Genomic DNA, 18,838 nt, shown 5'->3' on the forward strand with positions numbered 1-18,838 from the left:
CCACATCCAGCTAATTATATATATATAATTATATATATATAATTATGTATATGTGTATATACACATATATATGTGTGTATATATATATATAATTAGCTGGATGTGGTGGTACGTATATATACGTATATATATATATATATATATTTATTTATTTATTTTTAGGCGGAGTCTTCCTCTGTTGCTCAGGCTAGAGTGCAATGGTGCGATCTTGGCTTATTGCAACCTCCACCTCCTGGGTTCAAGCAATTCTCTTGCCTCAGCCTCCAGAGTAGCTGGGACTACAGGCGTGCATCACCACAGCTGGCTAATTTTTTTTTTTTCGAGACAGAGTCTTGCTGTGTCGCCGAGGCTGGAGTGCGGTGGCATGATCTTGATCCACTGCAATCTTCCGCCTCCTGGGTTCAAGAGATTCTTTGCGTCAGCCTTCCGAGTAGCTAGGATTACAGGCGCTTGTCACCACGCCCAGCTAATTTTTGTATTTTGAGTAGAGACAGGGTTTCACCATCTTGGCCAGGCTGGTCTTGAACTCCTGACCTCAGGTGATCCACCTGCCTCTGCCTCCCAAAGTGCTGGGATTACAGGCGTGAGCCACCTCACCCGGCCCAGCTGGCTAATTTTTGTATTTGTAGTAGAGACAGGGTTTCACCTTGTTAGCCAGGCTGGTCTGGAACTCCTGACCTTGTGATCCACCCGCCTCAGCCTCCCAAAGTGCTAGGATTACAGGCGCGAGCCACAGTGCCCGGCCTAATTTTTTATATTTTAAGTAGAGATGGGGTTTTGCCATGTTGGCCAGGCTGGTCTCGAACTCCTGACTTCCAGTGACCCACCCACCTTGGCCTCCCAAAGTACTGGGATTATAGACGTGAGCCACTGCGCCCGACCACATTCTACGCTTTAATCACATTGGCTTTCTTGCTGTTCCTCTAACACAGTAGGCAATCTCTTGCCTCAAGACCTTTGCATTGGTTGTTTCCTCTGCTGTGCATTCTTCTTGAGTAACTCAAATCTTTGCTCAATTTTTTTTTTCTTCTCAGGGATCTTCATTGATCAAATCTTATCTTCTCATTAAAGCCCATGTTGACTTCTCTATTTCAAATTGCAACCCATCCCCAGCACTTTCAATCTCCCTTCTCTCTGCTCTAGCATTACCAGTTTTCCAGCATACTATGTAGTTTACTTATTTGTTATGCTTTTTGTTTTTTGCCTATACTCTCTGGCTAGAATGAAAACTCTGCTTCAGATACTCCAGTGCAGGTATCTGAGTAAAAAAAAATGATTGAAAACTGCCAGAGCAGGGATTTTTGTCTGTTTTTTTTTTTCTCTAATGTATCCGAGGAGACTGGGTCAGTGACTGGCACAGACTAGGCACTTAATAAATATTTGTTAGATGAATGTATGTGCATGTATACTAATTTTTATGTGCAGGGAAAAGGAAAATAGGCCAGGTGCAGTGGCTCATGCCTGTAATCCCAATACTCTGAGAGACCAAGGTGGGCAGATCACTTGAGGTCTGGAGTTCAAGACCAGCCTGGCCAATGTGGTGAAACTCCATCTTTTTTTTTTTTTTTTTTTTTTTTTTTGAGATGGAGTCTTGCTCTTGTTGCCCAGTCTGGGGTACAATGGTGCCATGTTGTCTCACTGCAACCTCCGCCTCCCAGGTTCAAACAATTCTCCTGCCTCAGCCTCCTGAGTAGCTGGGATTACAGGTGCCCACCACCATGCCCAGCTAATTTTTGTATTTTTTAGTAGAGATAGGGTTTTACCATGTTGGCCAGGCTGGTCTCAAACTCCTGACCTCAGGTGATCTGCCTGCCTCGGCCTCCCAAAGTGCTGGGATTACAGGTGTGAACCATCGTGCCCAGCTGTAAAACTCCATCTTTACTAAAAATACAAAAATTAGCCGTTTGTGGTGGCAGACGCCCATAATCCCAGTTACTTGGGTAGCAGTGAGCCCTGCACTACACTGCACTCCAGCCTGGGTGACAAAGCAAGACTGTCTCAAAAGCAAAAACAATCAATCAAACATAAACAACCAACCAAAAGAAAATGAAAACAAACTACTCTGTGCTAGAACCTTGAAGAAGGGAAACCTGCTCTTGATAACAGGAGAGATTTTCTTCATTTGAATTTCTGACTCCTGTTTCCTCTTTTTTTTTCAGTCTGTAACAGAGAAGGAAATGATTTTGAATAGCCTCTCTCTGTGTTACCATAATAAGCTAATCCTGGCCCCAATGGTTCGGGTAGGGACTCTTCCAATGAGGCTGCTGGCCCTGGATTATGGAGCGGACATTGTTTACTGTGAGGTAAGGGGCTCTGATTTTCTGGGTGGGCTTCTCCACAAGTGCAGACTCCTCTTCATTTGTGTGTGGGAGTGGTCAGGAGTTAGTGGGGACAGAATGGGAATTGACTTTATAGGTGTTCACCAAAGGCTGGAGGAGACGAACATGTGTGACACTGATGAGTCTTGTGAACCCTGCCAAGGTCCAGGAGCCTGGTAGCACAGAAGCGTTCTGGGATACCCTGGGCCGGGTGGATAGATAAGTCGCCTGACATGTCTGGGCAACATAGTGGGACCTCATCTCTATTTAAAAAAATAAAAGAGGCCTGGCACAGTGGCTCATGGCTGTAATCCCAGCACTTTGGGAGGCCAAGGCGGGCAGATCACCTGAGGTCAGGAGTTCGAGACCAATCTGGCCAACACGGTGAAACCTTGTCTCTACTAAAAATAGAAAAATTGGCTGGGCATAGTGGTACGTGCCTGTAGTCCCAGCTACTCAGGAGGATGAGGCAGGAGAATTGCTTGAACCTGGGAAGTGGAGGTTGCAGTGGGCAAAGATCACGCCACTGCATTCCAGCCTGGGCAACAGAGCAAGACTCCATCTCAAAAAAAAAAAATGATAAAAATTAAAAATTAAAAGAGGCTGGGCATGGTAGCTCATGCTGTAATACTAGCACTTTGGGAGGCCAAGGCAGGAGGATCACTTGAGCCTAGGAGTTTGAGACCAGCCTGGGCAACATAGTGAGACCCTGTCTCTACCAAAAAATAAAAAAATAAAAAATGTACAAAAGAAAAAGAAAACCACTATATAGAGAGAATGGAAGACTTAAGAGGAGATTGGCGGAAAACATACCCTTATGTACTGGGTATGTGTGTTGGCGCGTAGGAATTAATGACAGAAGAGGTAAAAGAATGAGAAAAATAGGCAAATTAAAAAGAGCGTAGTGTCCGCCCACCTCGGCCTCCCAAAGTGCTGGGATTATAGGCTTGAGCCACCGCGCCCGGTGTGTTGGCGGGCGCCTGTAGTCCCAGCTACTCGGGAGGCTGAGGTAGGAGAATGGCGTGAACCCGGGAGGCGGAGCTTGCAGTGAGCCGAGATCGCACCACTGCACTCCAGCCTGGGGGACAGAGCAAGACTCTGTTTCAAAAAAAAAAAAAAAAAAAAAGAGCGTAGTGTCAGGGAAGGCAAAAGTCAGGTTTGTTAACCATGTCAGATAATGCAGAGAAATCCAGCTGCAAGAAGACCAAGCAGGTATTTGACTTGAAAATTAGGCTGGGCAGAGTGGTTCACGCCTGTGGGGGGCTAGGCAGGAGGATCGCTTGAGCCCAGGTATTCAAAACCAGCTTTGGCAACATAGCGAGACCCTGTTTCTTTTTTTTTTTCTTGAGACAGAGTCTCGCTCTGTCGCCCAGGCTGGAGTGCAGTGGTGCGATCTCGGCTCACTGCAAGCTCCGCCTCCCAGGTTCATGCCATTCTTCTGCCTCAGCCTCCCGAGTAGCTGGGACTACAGGCGTCCGCCACCACGCCTGGCTAATTTCTTTTTGTATTTTTAGTAGAGATGGAGTTTCACAGTGTTAGCCAGGATGGTCTCGATCTCCTGACCTCGTGATGCGCACGTCTCCGCCTTCCAAAGTGCTGGGATTACAGGCATGAGCCACCACGCCTGGCCCCGTTTCTTGAAAAAAAGCAAGGAAGGAAGGAAGTGAGGAAGGAAGGAAGGAGGGAGAGAGGGAAAAGAAAATTAGACCACTGGAGGACAGCTGTAGCACATAGACATGAACACTCATGGAGTTAATGGCTTGAGGAATGAATAGCAGATGAGGGAATAGAAATAGGGCTGCTGACTACCCCTTCAGTTAAGGAAGGTACAGGCAGGTAGCTTGAGGTGGAGGAAGTAGGGTGAAGGGAGTTGTTTCTAGATGACTTGTATGTTTGTAGTATAAGAGGAAGGAAGGCGTTAGAAGGAGGCCTGAAGATTCATTTGGGGGATTTGGCGTGATGGGTAAGGTCAGGGCTTGGAGAGGACAGGAATTTTTTTTTTTTTTTTTTAGACAGTGTTTCACTGTGTCTTCCCAGGCTGGAGTGCAGTGGCGCAATCTTGGCTCACTGCAACCTCTGCTTCCCAGGTTCAAGCGATTCTCCCACCTCAGCCTCCTGAGTAGCTGGGATCACAGGTGCCTGCCTCCATGTCCAGCTAATTTTTGTATTTTTAGTAGAGATGGGGTTTTGCCATGTTGGCCAGGCTAGTCTTGAACCCTTGACCTGAGGTGATCCACCTGCCTTGGCCTCCCAAAGTGCTGGGATTATAGGCGTGAGACACTGCACCCGGCCTTAGGATTATTTTCAAGTCCTTTGGAAGTTTAAGGCCCACAATTTATGTGATTACTTCAGTATGCGACCCTCCTAATTGGGCAAGACTTGGTTTTCCTAGTAAATGTGCCCATTCCTTTCTTCCAGGGTCCTGCTCCTGTATGGAGCAGAGGAAATATGAATTAAAATGTGTTAGCTTTGTTTGATGTGCTCTTCCCTGAGAGTCAGTATAACTTACAAATAAACAAAGGGGTATCTACCTAGGCAGAGACCTAAGCCTTCCACCCAGATCTGCCACCTATGGAGAGCAGACAGGCAGGCAGGTCAACCTGGGTTGTGTAGGTGGCTGGGACTGGGCCCGGGGGCATGACTGAGTGTGGTGTCTGGTGCCCCCTGGTGGATCCATGGTTGTTTTGCCAGTGAGCTTTGGAGTACCAGTTGCCCGGATGTTCTTACTGGGGTTGATGTGAGGTGGCCCATCTGTGGGATTAGGTAATCAAATGACCTCACCCAGCTCACAGGACCTCATGCATATCAAGCATGTAGGCACCTCCTTAAAAACCATGAGGTGGCTCATGCCTCCCAGGACTTTGGGAGGCCAAGACAGGTGGATCACCTGAAGTCAGGAGTTCGAGACCAGCCTGAACAATATGGTGAAACCCCATCTCTACAAAAATACAAAAAATTAGCTGGATGTGGTGGTGCACGCCTGTAGTCCCAGCTACTCGGGAGGCTGAGGCAGGAGAAACACTTGAACCTGGGAGGCAGAGGTTGTAGTGAGCTGAGATTGCGCCACTGCACTCCAGCCTGGGCGACAGAGTGAGACTCTGTTTCAGAACAAAACAAAACAAAACACAACCCACAAAGTCCTCAGCCTCTGGAGGATGAGCCAGTCTGTAAAAGTCAAGGGAGCAGTAGTCTTACCACATCAGGGTCTGCCAGGAATTTTTGAGGAGTGATGACAGTTTTTGGGAGGTGCTGCAGAGGCTGCGTTCCTGTTTCTTTTTATAAGAATGGTGGGACTCTGGTGTTCCGGTCTGTGAAGAGACACCGACCTGTTAGACTTAAACTTCTTATTAAGTAGGATCAAGGGACAAGGCAGTGTTCTTAAGAGGCCCAGAGTCCCACAGCCCAGAGGCCCACAAATGATTGATTTAGGCCAGGCACAGTGGCTCATGCCTGTAATCCCAGCAATTTGGGAGGCCGAGGCAGGTGGATCACCTGAGGTCAGGAGTTTGAGACTAGCCTTGCCAGCATGGTGAAACCCCATCTCTAATAAAAATACAAATTTAGCCGAGCCTGGCGGTGCACACCTGTAATCCCAGCTACTTGGGAGGTTGAGGCAAGAGAATCGCTTGAACCCACGAGGCAGAGGTTGCAATGTGCCCAGTGTGCCATTGCACTCCAGCCTGGGCGACAAGAGCGAAACTCTGTGTCAAAAAAAAAAAAAAAAAAAAAGAGAAATGAGTGATTTTTAAAGTTTTTTTTTCTTATTGTGACAAAAAACATACAAGATTTACTGTCTTAACCATTTGTAAGTATACTGTTCAGTAGTGTTATGTATATTGACATTGTTGTGAAACAGATCTCCGGAACTTTTTCATCTTGTGAAACGGAAACCCTGCAACCATTAAACAGCAATTCCCCAGTTCCCCTTCTCCCCGCCACTGGTAACTACCATTCTACTTTCTATTTCTATGAATTACTACTTTAGATACCTTATATAAGTGGAATCATGCAGTATTTATTGTTTGTGACTGGCTTATTTCCCTTAGCATGATGTCATCAAGGCTTACCTATGTTATAGCATGTGACAACATTTCCATCCTTTTTAAGGCTGAATAATACTCTATGTATATATCACATTTGGTTTATCCATTTATCCGTTAATGGCCATTGGTTTGCTTCTGTCTCTTTCAATTGTGAATAATGCTGCTGTGAACATGGGTGTGCAAATAATCTCTTTGAGACACTGCTTTTAATTCTTTTTTTGTTTTTTTTTGAGACGGAGTCTCGCTCTGTCACCCAGGCTGGAGTGCAGTGGCGTGATCTCGGCTCACTGCAAGCTCTGCCTCCCGGGTTCACGCCATTCTCCTGCCTCAGCCTCTCCGAGTAGCTGGGACTACAGGCGCCCGCCACCACGCCGGGCTAATTTTTTTGTATTTTTAGTAGAGACGGGGTTTCACCGTGGTCTCGATCTCCTGACCTCGTGATCCGCCCGCCTCGGCCTCCCAAAGTGCTGGGATTACAAGTGTGAGCCACTGCGCCCAGCCAATTCTTTTGATTATATATCCAGAAGTGGGATTGCTAGATCATATGGTGGTTTTTAATTTTTTGAGGACCCTCCATTCTGTTTCCCATAACTATAATGGCTGCATCATTTTACAATCCCACTAACAGCATGCAAAGCTTCCGGTTTCTCTACATCCTCAGAAATGCTTGTTTGATTGTTGTTTTTGAGACAGTCTTATCCTGTTGCCCAGGCTGGAGTGCAGTGATGTGATCATAGTTCATACCAGCCCGGAGCTCCTGGGCTGAAGGGATCCTCCTGCTTCAGCCTCCTGAGTAGCTGGGACTACAGGCTTATGCCACCACACCTGGCTAATTTTATTTTATTTTATTTATTTATTTATTTTTATTTTTATTTTATTTTTATTTTTTTTTTGAGACAGAGTCTCGCTCTATCGCCCAGACTGGAGTGCCATGGCATGATCTCAGTTCACCGTAACCTCTGCTTCCTGGGTTCAAGCAATTCTTGTGCCTCAGCCTCCTGAGTAGCTGGGATTACGGGCATGCACCACTGTACCTGGCTAATTTTTGTATTTTTGGTAGAGACGGGGTTTTTCCATGTTGGCCAGACTGGTCTCGAACTCCTGGCCTCAGATGATCTGCCTGCCTCAGCCTCCCAAATTGCTCCCAAAGTGCTCTGGTCTCGAACTCCTGGCCTCAGATGATCTTCCTGCCTCAGCCTCCCAAAGTGCTGGGATTACAGGCGTGAGCCACCATGCCCAGCCACATCTGGCTAATTTTTAAATCTTTTGTAGAGACAGGATTTCTCTATGTTGCCTAGGCTGGTCCCAAACAGGTGGCCTCAAGTGATCCTCTCACCTGGGCCACTCAAAGTGCTGGGATTGGCTGGGCGTGATGGCTCACGCCTGTAATCTCAGAACTTTGGGAGGCCGACTCAGGCGGATCACGAGGTCAGGAGTTTGAGACCAGCCTGGGCAACATGGTGAAACCCCGTCTCTACAAAAATACAAAAATTAGCCGGGTGTGGTGGTGCCCATCTGTAATCCCAGCTACTGGGGAGGCTGAGACAGGAGAATTGCTTGAACCCATGAGGCGGAGGTTGCAGTGAGCTGAGATCACGCCATTGCACTCCAGCGTGGTGTCAGAGCAAGACTCCGTCTCAGGGAGAAAAAAAAAAAAGTGCTGGGATTACAGGTGTGAGCCACTGTGCCTGGCTCACTTATTGTTTTTTTTGATGGTAGCCATCCTAATGGATATGAGGTGATATTTCACTGTGGTTTATTTCTCTGATTAGTGATGATTAGTGATGGTGAACATCTTTTTATATGCTTTTTTGGCCATTTGTAGGTCATATTCACCCAGAATAGGTAATTTTTTAAAAACAACAAATTAAAATTATGTTTTTAAAAAGAAATAATTTCTTTTCTTTTTTTTTGAGATGGAGTCTTGCTCTGTTGCCCACGCAGGAGTGCAGTGGCACCATCTTGGCTCACTGCAACCTCCACCTCCCTGGTTCAAGCAATCCTTCTGTCTCGGCCTCGCAAGGAGCTGGGACTACAGGTGCATGCCCCCGTGCCTGCTTAATTTAGGTATTTTTGGTAGAGACAGGGTTTTGGCATGTTGGCCGGGCTTGTATTGAACTCCTGGCCTCAAGTGATCCTCCTGCTTGGGCCTTCCAAGGTGCTGGGATTACAGGCTTGAGCCACTGTACCGGGTCTGTGCTCTTGTAAAAAATCAGTTAATCACAGATGTTTTGATTTATATCTGGACTCTCATTTCTGTTACGCTGGTCTGTATGTCTACCTGTATGCCAGTACCACAGCCTTTTTTTTTCTTTCTCCTTACTGGTGAATTGAGGACACAACACAGTCTTGATTATTGTAGCTTGGTAGGTTTTCAGATTGGGAAGTATAAATTCTCCAACTTTTTCTTCTCTTTCAAGATTGTTTTGTCTAATCTGGGTTCTTTGCATTGCTATATGAATTTTAGGATCAGCTAGTCAATTCTGCCAGAAAGGCAGCTGGGATTTTGATGGAATTTGCATTGAATCTATAGATTAGTAGATTAGTTTAGGGGTTTTTGCTGTCATAACAATATTTAGTATTCTAATCCATGCATGAACATGAGATGTCTTTATTTAGGTCTTCCTTAATTTCTTTCTTTTTTTTTTGAGATGAGGTCTCACTCTGTTACCCAGGCTCAAGTACAGTGACATGATCTCAGCTCACTGCAACTTCTGCCTCCTGGGCTCAAGCCATCCTCCTACCTCAGCCTCCTAAGTAGCTGGGACTACAGCCATACTCCACCCCACATGGCTAATTTTTGTATTTTTTTGTAGAGCTAGGGTTTCACCGTGTTTCCCAGGCTGGTCTCGAACTCCTGATCTCAAAGTGATCTGCCTGCCTAGGCCTCCCAAAGTGCTGGGATTAAAAGCATGAGCCATTGGGCCGGGTCAGGTCTTCTTTAATTTCTTTCAACAGTGTTTCATAGTTTTCAGTATATGAGTCTCATACCTCTTTTTTTGAATTATTTCCTATGTGTTTTATTTTTATTTTTTGAGACAGAGTCCCGCTCAGTTGCCCAGGCTGCAGTGCAGTGGCGCAATCTCGTCTCACTGCAACCTCTGCCTCCTGGGCTCAAGCCATTCTCCTGCCTCAGCCTCTCGAGTAGCTGGGATTACAGGCGCCCACCACCGTGCCCGGGTAATTTTTGTATTTTTAATAGAAATGGGGTTTCACCATGTTGGCCAGGCTGGTCTTGAACTCCTGACTTCAGGCAATCCGCCCAGCTCGGCCTCCCAAAGTGCTGGGATTACAGGCGTGAGCCACTGTGCCCGGCGGTTTTATTCTTTTAGATGTTATTACAAATGGAATTTCTTAATTTCATTTTTGGATTGTTCATTACTAGTGTATAAAATATAATTGATTTTTGTGTATTGATCTTGTGTCCTTGACCTTGCTGAACTTGTTTATTAGCATGTATGTTCTCTTTCTGTCTCTCTGTCTCTAGTGTGTGTATATGTATGGGTGGGGGAAACTTCCATAGGCTTTCTATATACAGGATCACATTGGCCCGGCGTGGTGGCTCACACTTGTAATCCCAGCACTTTGGGAGACCGAGGCAGATAGATCACCCATGGTCGGGAGTTTGAGACCAGCCTGGCCAACACGATGAAACCCCATCTCTATTAAAAAAAAATACAAAAAATTAACTGGGCATGGTGGTGGACGCCTGTAATCCTAGCTACTAGGGAGGCTGAGGCAGGAGAATCGCTTGAACCCAGGAGGTGGAGGTTGCAGTGAGCTCAGATTACACCACTGCACTCCAGCCTGGGCAACAAGAGCAAAACTCTGTCTAAAAAAAAAAAAAAAAAAAAAATCACATCATCTGCAAATATATTTTTACTTTTTCCTTTCTAATATGGATGCCTTTTTATTTTATTTTTTTTCTGCCTAATTGTCCTGGCTGGAACTTTCTTTTCTCTTTTTTTTTTTGAGACGGAATTTTGCTCTTGTTGCCCAGGCCCTGGAGTGGAGTGAAGTGGCATGATCTTGGCTCACTGCAACGTCTGCCTCCCATGTTCAAGTGATTCTTCTGCCTCAGATTCTCAAGTAGCTGGGATTACAGGCATGAGTGGCTAATTTTTGTATTTTTAGTAGATATGGGGTTTCACCATGTTAGGCTGGTCTCGAACTCCTGACCTTAGGTGATCCACCCTCCTCGGCCTCCCGAAGTGCTGAGATTACAGGCGTGAGCCACTGTCCCTGGCCTGGGAAACTTTTTAAATTTTAAAATTTATTCTTATTTTCAAAATTTTAGATTCAGGGGTATATATGCGGATTTGTTACAAGGGTACCATGTGTGATGCTGAGGGTTTGGGCTTCTACTGATCCTGTCACCCAGATAGTGAACATAATACCCAATAGGATCTTTTTTAGCCCTTGCCCCCTCTCTGCTTCCTGTCTTTGGAAGTCTCCAGTGTCTGTTGTTCCCATATTTATGTTTGTGTGTACCCAATGCTTAGCTCCCGCTTATAAGTGAGAACATACGTTATTTGGGTTTGTTTCTGTGTTAATTTGCTTAGGATAATGGCTACCAGCTGCATCTATGTTGCTGTAAAGTACATGATTTCATTCATTTTTTTTTTTTGAAACGGAGTCTCCCTCTGTTGCCTAGGCTGGAGTGCAGTGGCACGATCTCAGCTCACTGTAGCCTCCGCCTCCCAGGTTCAAGCGATTCTCCTGTCTCAGCCTCCCCAGTAGTTGGGATTACAGGCCCGTGCCACCACGCTCGGCTGATTTTTGTTGGCCTAAGCCAACTGTGCCTGGCCTTAATTTCTTGTTTTAGGTCTATTCCCATTTTTTATTTCTTGAGTCAGATTCAGTAGTGTGTGTCCATTTCATGTAGGTTATCTAATTTTTTGGCATACAATGGTTTGTATTAGTTCCTTATAATCCTTTTTATTTCTTTAAGGTCAGAAGTAACATTTTCTCTCTCATTCTGTTTTTTTTTTTGAGACGAAGTCTCGCTCTGTCGCTGAGGCTAGAGTGCAGTGGCACCATCTTGGCTCACTGCAAGCTCCACCTGCCGGGTTCATGCCATTCTCCTGCCTCAGCCTCCGGAGCAGCTGGGACTACAGGTGTCTGCCACCACACCCGGCTAATTTTGTTTTTGTATTTTTAGTAGAGATGGGGTTTCACTGTGTTAGCCAGGATGGTCTTGATCTCCTGACCTCATGAGCTGCCCACCTCGGCTTCCCAAAGTGCTGGGATTACAGGTGTGAGCCACCACGCCTGGCCTTTTTTTTTTTTGAGATGGAGTCTTGCTCTATTGCCAGGCTGGAGTGCAGTGGTGCAGTCTTGGCTCACTGCAGCCTCTGCCTCCTGGGTTCAAGCAATTCTCCTGCCTCAGCCTCCCAAGCGGCTGGGATTACAGGCATGTGCCACCACGCTTGACTAGTTTTTGTATTTTTGGTAGAGATGGAGTTTCACCATGTTGGCCAGGCTGGCCTTGAACTCCTGACCTCGTGAGCTGCCCGCCTCGGCCTCCCAAAGTGCTGGGATTACAGGCGTGAGCCGCCGCGCCTGGCCTCTCTCATTCTGGTTTTAATAATTTTGGTCTTCTCTCTTTTTTTCCACTGGCAGTCTAGCTAAAAGTTTGTCAATTTTGTTGATATTTTCAAATAACAAAGTTTTTGTTATTGTTGTTGTTGTTGTCATTGTTGTTTTTTCCCCAGATGGAGTCTTGCTCTGTTGCCCAGGCTCTGGAGTGCAATGGCACAATCTCGGCTCACTGCAACCTCCGCCTCCCTGGTTCAAGCAATTCTCCTGCCTCAGCCTCCTGAGTAGCTGGGATTGCAGACGTGTACCACCATGGCCAGCTAACTTTTGTATTTTAGTAGAGATGGGGTTTCACCATGTTGGCCAGGATGGTCTTGAACTCCTGACCTCAAGTGATCTACCTGACTTGGCCTCCCAGAGTGCTGGGATTATAGGCATGAGCCACCATGCCTGGCGTGTTTTTTTTTTTTTTTTTTTTGAGACAGGTGTCACTCTGTTGCCCAGGGTGGCATGCAGTGGCGCAATCACAGCTCACTGCAACCTCGACCATCTGGGCTTAAGCGATTCTCCTGCCTCAGCGTCCCGTGTAGCTGGGACCACAGGCACATGCCACCACGCCCGGCTAATTTTTAAAAATTTTTTGTAGAGATAAGGTCTTACTTTGTTGCCCATGCTGGTCTTTAACTCCTGAGCTCAAGCAATCCTCCTGCTTCGGTTTTCTAAAGTGTAGAGATTACAGACGTAAGCCATCATATCTGGCCATGGTTTGTTGTTGTTTGTTTGCTTAGTGACTATTCTGAACTAATTTTGTAAGCCCTGTGTTCTTTGCCATGTGTGGCCTATAAAGTTCTCCTGGGTTAGCTTAATTGTTAGCTAATATTTGGATGGAGATTTCCATAAATACTTGGAAACAATAAACTTCCCAATCTTTGATGTGGTACGTGTCTTACTTTTTCCTGTTCTAGTCCTTACCAAAGCTCAGTTTGGCTACTGAATTTCTTTTTATAAGCACAGGCCATTCAGTGCTTCCTACTTGTCCACTTGCCTTCTTGCCTGTCCCTGCAACTAGGATCATTGGCTACTGGGGCTCTGAGTTGGGCTCTGCCCATCCCTTGGGATGCCACACTGATTCTTGGGGGTTGGATGTCAACCATGTCCAAACTGCTTGGTTGTGGTGATTTGTTTGTTCAGGCCTAGTGGTCATCAGATATTTGATGACCTGCATACTGCATGGAGAGAATGGCCACAGAAACACCTAGAGCATTTGTTAATCTGATGGTGGGTATGCTGGAGGAAGTCCCATGGATACTATGAAGATTCTTTGGCCATTGTCCCTAGGTACTCCGATGAGTGAGTAGGAGGTCATTGTGCCCACTTGGCTGGGGTTGTGACTTGCTGGGGCTCATAGGGAATCAGTATGGGGGTTAGTACCAGGAGTGAGCGCCTCTTCTTTTCTTTTCTGGACCCCCAGAATCCATGGGCATGAACTTCTGGGCAGTGTGACAGGTGTCTGCTGAGATTATGATGGAACAAAGCAGAACAGTCTTATCTCTAACTAAGAATTAGAGAATCTCAGTCCTCCAGCAGATAGGAGGTTTTCCTCCATTTTTATGATGTGATTTTGAAGAACCCCCCTTTTTCTTTCTTTCCTTAGTCTGTTTGAGTATCTCCAGAGTTGGGGACCTCACCCTTTTCATTTCCACATAGTGTGACCCATGTTGGATAGGGGTTTTAGACTTTTCTTTACTGTGTTCATCTCAGATCTTCCTCCCTTTGCTTCTATGCACTGGTTCCAGTTTTGTTCTTGGATGTTTCTTGGGAGCCCTTCACTACCTGCCCTTTGCTTAGGGATAGGTGGGATATTCTTTGATGGGGTGGGCTTCTGCTGAGACCAGTACGTGAGGAAATTTTCCAAGTGAATACATCCTGGATGATTATTGTCTTTCTGGCTAAGTGGTTCATTCATTCTAGGCCCCAAACATCTCCAAGTTTCCTGGGAAGAGCAGCTAATTGAGAGTAGCTCACTCTGGCTCCTGCTTGCCATGCTTGGGTGGGGAGGATAGCACTACATGTCCCAAAAGCCGTGGTTTGTTGTTGGTAGTAGGGCGACTGGCCAAGCGATCCTCATTAGGTGTGTGATGAAAATCCTTCATGCCCAGAGCCTACATGTTCAGGACTGACAAGCGTCCTCTGATTCCTCTGCAGGAGCTGATCGACCTCAAGATGATTCAGTGCAAGAGAGTTGTTAATGGTGAGTACAGATCTGGCTCCAGAATTATGCATATGCCCTGCTGGGCTCAAGCAGCACTACGACTGCCCTTGCCTGGGGTGACAGTGTCTTGCCTGGCTTCATTGAGTAATTCTGTAGATCACATGCTCCCTTGAGAGCAGTCACTGATCTCCAGAGGCCATGGCAAAAAGCCTGATATGAAACAGGCTAAGAGTGCCTTTCACTCACAGGCTTGCTGGCATAGAAATCACGATGTATCATAGCATAGGAGGGACTCTAGGAGCCTTGGAGTCAGGATGGCTTTAGCATTGGCCCTGGCTTGGTCACTTGCTAGGTATGTGACCTTGGGCAGGCCATATGACCTCTGTTTGCCTTAGTTCCTTTATCTGTAAAATGAAATCATGGTCTTTGCTTTACTTAAATCATAGGGTTGGAGTGAGGACCAAATAAGATAAGGTACATATAAGTACTGTGGACGCCCTATGCTCTGTGCAAATGTGATTGTGATGAACTGTAGTTTTGCTGATACTTTATTGATGAGGCAGATTCTGCTTTGATTATAGTTGTGGTATATTCCTTGAGGTTTTTTATACATATGTATATGCTTGTGAAATCTTTTTTTTTTGAGACAGAATCTCCCTCTGTTGCCTAGGCTGGAGTGCAATGGCACGGTCTTGGTTCACTGCAACCTCTGCCTCCCAGGTTCAAGCAATTCTCCTGCCTCAGCCTCCCGAATAGCTGGGACTACAGGCGCATGCCACCACACCCGGCTAATTTTTGTATTTTTTTTTTTTTTTTTTTTGAGACAGAGTCTCGCTCTGTCGCCCAGGCTGGAGTGCAGTGGCGCGATCTCGGCTCACTGCAAGCTCCGCCTCCCGGGTTCACGCCATTCTCCTGCCTCAGCCTCTCCGAGTAGCTGGGACTACAGGCGCCCGCCACCACGCCCGGCTAATTTTTTGTATTTTTAGTAGAGACGGGGTTTCACCATGGTCTCGATCTCCTGACCTCGTGATCCGCCCGCCTCGGCCTCCCAAAGTGCTGGGATTACAAGCGTGAGCCACCACGCCCGGCCAATTTTTGTATTTTTAGTAGAGAAGGGGTTTCACCATGGTGGCCAGGCTGGTCTTGAACTCTTGACCTCTTGATCCGCCTGCCTTGGCCTCCCAAAGTGCTGGAATTACAGGTGTGAGCCACCATGCCTGGCCGAACAATTTTAAATTATATATTTTTTTCTGTGTGATAAAAAATTCAATATTATAGATCTGTGTAACCTAGAAAATGAAAATCCTCCATAATCCTACACCTAAAGAGGTAATCAGAAAGAGGAATAATGTATGTTTTTCTATACGTATAGTAAATAATGTGTGTGTACAAAATATGACATGTTTATATATATCCCTCTTCTAGGTCGAAGATAAGGAGAAAAAAATGTATCTATATCTATATATCTATATCTATATCTATATCTATATTTATCTATCTCCCCACCCCATGAGATCATACAACACGTGTTGTTTTACCATTTACTTATCTTTAGGTCATTTGCCCATGTCAGTACCTAGGGGCAACTATGTCAGAATTGATTTTACCAGAGCCTTAACAGGGGTTCCCAGTATTTTGCTGTTATAAACAGAGTTGCATTATAAACACACAAATATTTTGTGGTTCTTCTCTCATACTTCTTCCTGCCAGTCATGAGCTGTCTCTGTCAGTGATCACTTTGATTACCTCTCTCAATATGTCATCGCCTTTATCCCACCCGAAAAGCCTTCTCATCTGTTTAGTGCTGGATGATAATAACACTGTCCATGTATGGAAATGCTTTAAGTGCATCAAAGATCTCATGTATTTCTCAAGACAGCCTTTGAGGTAGGCATATTCTCCCATCTGCCACCTTCAGTCTTTTTCATGTATAGTGATCTTTGAAAGCTAATAATGGTAGTACCTATTGTGGAGCTTCTTTAGGAAGCTGACAGATAAAATACAGTTGCTTCTCATTATGCACAGTTGTTGTTTCTATAAAGTTGCTTTAAACATCAAATGAGCAGATACTGAACCATTGGCCCTGGGGGAAACAAAGGGTTAGGTTTGTGCAAGCCTCTGGTCATATTTTCATCAACTCGTCAGTCCATAACTTTGTTTTATGTGTGTTTCTTTGTTTTTGTTTGGTTTCTTTTTTGTGACCAGGTCTCACTCTGTTGCTCAGGCTGGAGTGTAGTGGTGTGACCATAGCTCACTGCAGCCTGAAACTCCTGAGTTCAAATGATCATCCTGCCTCAGCCTTCCAAGTAGCTGGGATTTCAGGTGCACACCTCCATGCCCAGCCAATTTTTAAATTTTTTGTAGAGATGGGGGTCCTTGCTATGTTCCCCAGCTGGTCTCAAACTCCTGGCCTCAAGTGATCCCCCTGCCTCGGCCTCCCAAAATACTGGGATTACAGGACTGAGCCATCACATCAGCCATGTGTTTCTGTTTAAAGCCATATTATTTAATATATACCATTGATTCACTTAACACTGAACCCACTAACATGTGTAATAGTGCTATAATTTCATGCCTAAACAAAGCTTATTCAAGATGTGTATTTTCTCTGTAAGGCCCATGATAGTATTCTTGTGCTTAGGAACATTAGACAGTATTTCAGCAGTATGGTTGGGACCATTTTATTTTATTTATTTTATTTTTTTTGAGATGGAGTCTCACTCTGTAGCCCAAGCTAGAGTGCAGTGGCATGATCTTGGCTCACTGCAACCTCCTCCTTCCTGGCTCAAGAGATTCTTGTGCCTCAGCCTTCCCAGTAGTGGGGACTACAGGTGTGTGCCACCACACCTGGCTAATTTTTTTTTTTTTGTATTTTAGTAGAGACTGAGTTTCACCATGTTGCCCAGGGTGGTCTCGAACTCCCTGACCTCAGGTAACCCACCGCCTCGGCCTCCCAAAGTGCTGGGATTACAGGTGTGAGCCACCGCACCCGGCCACTTGGGACCATTTTAAACAGTGAGATCACCAACAAAAAGCATAGACATGCAGAAATGTGGCATGAAATATACCACAAAAGGGACACTTGTTGACAGTATGAGAGCTGAAGGGAGAAGACAGAGCATCACCTTGTTTGCCCTCAGTTGGGAACATGCACATCAGGCAACTTGAAACTTTCACCACTCTGTTCCTGTCCTTGGATGACCGTGAAAACATCACAAGTATTGATTTTGGGGTCACAAATAAATGTTAGCAAATAGTCACATTTGCAAATATGCAACTATGAATAGTATAGGAGATTGATTGTTATATGGTAACCTTCCACTCATAGCACCTGTCTCACTGTAAGTAAATAGTAAATTTGCTGAACTTCAGAGTGATGTTTTCTGGGAAAATTTGGGCCATATCTGAAACAGACAAACTTCCATGTATGGACTTTTTTTTTTTTTTATTTTGAGACAGAACCTCCCTCTGTTGCCCAGGCTAGAGTGCAGTGGCATGATCTCAGCTCACTGCAATCTCCGCCTCCCAGGTTCAAGAGATTCTCCTGCCTCAGCCTCTTGAGTAGCTGGTATTACAGGCACCCTCCACCACGCCCAGCTAATTTTTGTATTTTTAGTAGAGATGGGGTTTTGCCATGTTGTGTAGGCTGGTCTCAAACTCCTAACCCCACGTGATCCACCTGCCTTGGCCTTCCAAAGTGCTAGGATTAGAGGCGTGAGTCACTGCGCCTGGCTATGTATGTACATTTTGTTTCAACATTTTTTTTTTTTTTTCGAGACGGAGTCTTGCTCTGTCGCCCAGGCTGGAGTGTAATGGCGCAATCTCGGCTCACTGCAACCTCCGCCTCCCAGGTTCAAGTGATTCTCCTGCCTCAGCCTCTCGAGTAGCTAGGATTACAGGCACACCCCACCACATCTGGCTAATTTTTGTATTCTTATTAGAGACGGTGTTTCACCACGTTGGCCAGACTGGTCTCGAACTCTTGACCTCATGATCCACCTGCCTCGGCCTCCCAAGGTGCTGGGATTACAGGCGTGAGCCTCCATACCCAGCCCTGTTTTAACATTTTAAGCATTGCAAAATGTTAACCACCATTCAGAAAAAGTGCATTAAACACAAACATGCAGTTTCACAAGTAATTGCAAAATGAACAACCATCACCCAGGTCAGGAAATAGACCATCCTCATCATCACAGAAGCCTCCCATGTGCATAGTTATTTTTGGTAAGAATGGTATACATTTAGGATCTCTTTCCCCTCGAAGCTTATACTCTGGCTGTGTTTTCTTCTAGGGCTTAGGCTAGGGTTGAACTTGCATCTTCATTGAGTGACCCTATCTGTTTGGGTTTTCTTGCAGAGGTGCTCAGCACAGTGGACTTTGTCGCCCCTGATGATCGAGTTGTCTTCCGCACCTGTGAAAGAGAGCAGAACAGGGTGGTCTTCCAGATGGTGAGAGACCCCACTGCTGCATGCCCTCCTGAGGCTCACCATCCCCTGGGATTTCCCAACTCATGCCCTGTGCCAGGCCAGTGTTGAATACCTGGGGTACATTGTACAACGATGGCTTCCTGAAGATTCTGCTTTAATGTTTTCCAAAGAGCCAGTCATGAGTAATTATACTATTGGAGACAGTTTATGGAAATCAAGCTATCACAGTCTTATATGTCTCTAGTCTCAAATTTAATTTACTTACTTGTAGGAATTGTCTGTTTGGCATGATTTCTCTA

At 45.7% G+C, this 18,838-nt stretch overlaps 1 protein-coding gene across 11 annotated transcripts in view; it reads left to right on the forward strand.

Moving 5' to 3' along the window:
• DUS2 (dihydrouridine synthase 2) overlaps positions 1-18,838 on the forward strand; it is a 62,505-nt gene that overhangs the window by 16,799 nt on the left and 26,868 nt on the right. For 9 of the 11 annotated variants that reach the window (XR_009214229.1, XR_009214230.1, XM_058441129.1 and 6 more), the window contains 3 exons: positions 2,160-2,303; positions 14,105-14,150; positions 18,469-18,560. Coding sequence is in view for 9 of the 11 variants with exons in the window: in XM_058441129.1 (XP_058297112.1) it covers positions 2,178-2,303; positions 14,105-14,150; positions 18,469-18,560 (264 nt within the window). In the remaining 2 variants the exon portion in view is untranslated. Of the gene's footprint in view, positions 1-2,159; positions 2,304-6,174; positions 6,260-14,104; positions 14,151-18,468; positions 18,561-18,838 lie in introns of those variants that run through there. The other 2 variants (XM_032157706.2, XM_032157707.2) reach the window with 2 other exon arrangements.

This window comes from Hylobates moloch, unplaced genomic scaffold (assembly GCF_009828535.3).
Source record: "Hylobates moloch isolate HMO894 unplaced genomic scaffold, HMol_V3 SCAFFOLD_6, whole genome shotgun sequence".
NCBI classification, from domain to species: Eukaryota; Metazoa; Chordata; class Mammalia; order Primates; family Hylobatidae; genus Hylobates; species Hylobates moloch.